Source organism: Antrostomus carolinensis, unplaced genomic scaffold (genome assembly GCF_000700745.2).
Source record: "Antrostomus carolinensis isolate BGI_N321 unplaced genomic scaffold, ASM70074v2 scaffold39220, whole genome shotgun sequence".
Lineage (NCBI taxonomy): Eukaryota > Metazoa > Chordata > Aves > Caprimulgiformes > Caprimulgidae > Antrostomus > Antrostomus carolinensis.
The window spans coordinates 6,806-9,718 of NW_010291356.1; the positions used below are offsets into that span (position 1 = coordinate 6,806).

General features: G+C 52.6%; 1 protein-coding gene across 1 annotated transcript; it reads right to left on the reverse strand.

The window, feature by feature from the left end:
• Positions 1-1,363: 1,363 nt before the first annotated feature.
• On the reverse strand, positions 1,364-2,831 carry LOC104531244 (60S ribosomal protein L36a; the record flags this gene model as incomplete). The annotated part of the gene is made up of 3 exons (XM_010176073.1): positions 1,364-1,384; positions 1,469-1,591; positions 2,764-2,831. Coding segments are annotated over 3 exons (212 nt in total), but the record flags the coding sequence as incomplete, so codon positions are not given.
• Between the last annotated feature and the right edge of the window lie 82 nt (positions 2,832-2,913).

Below are 2,913 nucleotides of genomic sequence, written 5' to 3' on the forward strand. Positions count from 1 at the left end.
TTCAGTCAGGATTTAGAAAACAGGCCGGTTTGTTCCAGTCACTGTGTCAGGATCACAAACAGCGCTCGGTAAAGCTGACACAGGGCAGCCCCCTCACAGGCAGAGAGAGGCCACAGCCACTGCTGGCAACAGCTTCAGGAGCCCAAAAGCTCCCACCACACCTGCAGTACTGAATAACCAAAAGCAAACTGTTACTGCTCAGTAACTGAGCCCTCTCAGTCCCCAGGAGGATGCAGAGGCATTTCTCCATCCTCCAGCTCTATCTCCACTACAAGAAAGTTACTCTTGAGAGCTCCATTGTGCTGCCAGCACCTGCTCACAGGGCACATGCTGCTGCTGCTGCCTCCAGGGATGATCCCGTCAAAGCCCAGGTAGGCTGGAGTCACCCATCAATCACTGCTCAGGTGACACTTCAGTGCTGTGCTTGAGCTTTTCTTAAAGAGGTGCCATCAGCAGCCAGACCCAGGGGCATGAAGCTGTCCCTCTGCCATCCATGAGCTACAGCAGCACTCGGCCACGGCACAGTGGCCATAGTTCAGCTGCAGCACAGAACACTGCCTGATGGTGCAGGTGATGCTCCATAAGATGAAGGTCCTGGTACTACACCCACCAGCTGCTCCAGGGCCTGGCTTGTGTGTTACCCCTCAGGGCAGCACAACCGTTCCCTGTTTGTAAAGGGGGGCCTCCAGCCAAGTGCAGGGACAGTCTGGGGGAGTTCAGATTACTCTGGTCCCTACTGTGTTGAAACTATTGCTGGGGACAAGGAACCTTACCTGCCTCTCCTCTGGAGCAAGGGCTTGGAGAGGAAAAATGTGTACTCAGGCAGCTCTGCTGCTGCCTTCTCCCTCCCGGCCAATCACTACTTCATCTACCAGCAATTCAAACTCACAGTAGCATTCCTGGAATGGAACCACTATAACAGAGACTGTCTTAAATGAAACAAGCTGCAGAAGTTTCGAGGAGGCCCTTTTGAATCACAGAATATTAGGGATTGGAAGGGACCTCAAAAGATCATCTAGTCCAATCCCCAAGGCAGCCTTCTACCATGGAAACTCATAAGCAAGCCTGGAGAAAAGCAACAGCACAACACTCACACCAAGAAGCCACTGGTACAAAAATCCACCAGATCCTCAGGCTCTACATGTCCTACAACATCTCCTGCTACCACAGTAAGGAGATCCCACCCGTCTGCAGACCTTCAGATTACAAACTGTCCACTTACTAAGCAGCTTTGCAGACCAAACCTTCCTGCTGGGTCGATGTACTCACAAGTCCCACCTCACTACGAGGAGATACACAAAAACAAGCAGCAGATCACTTCCAAATACTTTAATAGGGTCCATAACAACAAGCAGGATGGAGCTTAGAACTGGATCACCTGGCCCTGCAAGAAGGAAGAGACAGAGGGAGTTTACTGACCACTGAACATCACCAGCCTCTCTCGGCCACTCCTGGTGCACAAACATACCTTTCTCTTCTTGTCTCCTCCCAGTTCAAAGTGCTTGCACCTCTTAATGGCCAGCATCCTCTTGGACCTGCAGTTGGGCTCCACGCACTCCAGCCTCAGCACAATCTTCTTTGTGGTCTTAGCCTGGGAGGAGAGGAGCAGAGTGCACCGATGAACGGAGTGTCAACAGGCAGACAAATGGCTGCTCTCAGGAAAAGCCTGTTAGCTGCACTCCTGAAGATTCAGCAGGTTGTCTTCAAAGTGCAAAGAAAGGGACTAGCAACACAGTTAGGCTCCCTCCATTAAAAACAAGGTGGCACCTTGAGGAACAGCACAGGAGTAGGGTGGATCTGTAGCTTCACAAGAAAGGACACCCACAAAAGCATTGAGTGGGGCAGGGCTGGTCCCTGCAGAGATCAGCCACACTGACTGGGAAGAAAGTCTGGGCCAGTGAACAGACCAAGAAACAGGCACTGCACCAGGAAGCCAGGCAGAAAGAACACCTGGAAGCACCACAACTGACAAACCTTCCCTGGAAGCAGCAGCGACGCAACGTGCTCAGCGCAGACCCACGGCGACGGAGAAGTCAGATCAAACCCAAAAGACTTACAGAGGGAAGAACCCAAAGCTGTAAAGCTACTGCAGCAGCTGGACAGGGCTGCAACCAGCAGTTCTAACCTTGGCTGATCATCCATGTAATGCTGAGTGGGCAGAAACAGGAGTGGGGATGGCAGTGTGGAGAGGGCCAGACTGCGAGAGCGGCACGGCTGCTCTGTGTACCCTGCTTACAGGGGGGTTCTCTGCAAGGTCTCCCCACTTCCTGGCACAAAGGCAACCTGACAAACTGCTGTCTCATTTTGGTTTTGTTGCTGGAAGACTTCCTGAACATCTCCAGCAGAACACCAGGGCTTTCCAGCAACCAGGCAAGTAGCTCTGTCAGTGTAACTCAACAGCTCACACAAAAACTAACACACCAGCCCAGCAGGTTTTGCTTCCATGCTGGAAACACCACAGATTTTGTTTCATTACAAGCTTCACGTCCAATGGGAGCTCACTCCCCTACAGCACCCAGGCTCCCTGCAGGAGTTACATCACTCCTGCAAAAAAAGGAGCATCCACATGAGACAGGAACAGCAGAGGAGATGAGCAGATGTGGATGGGGAACTTACACTCCCCAGACAGCACAACCACCACTAAGCTGCCATAACAACTGAGCACAGGACCAGCCTAAGGCTGCGGGAGGCTGAAGCGTCCCTCTCCAGGTGGGCACGTGGATTGACAGGGTTTCAGGTCCTCCTTCCAGGAGCAGCACTCACCTTCTTACGGAAGATGGGCTTTGTCTGGCCCCCGTAGCCACTCTGCTTCCTATCGTAGCGTCGTTTTCCTACAGGAGGAAATGGCTCTGGTTAGGCAACCACTCAAGACAAGGGCTACAAGCACAGCTGGTGCTCTTACCAAACCCCAGC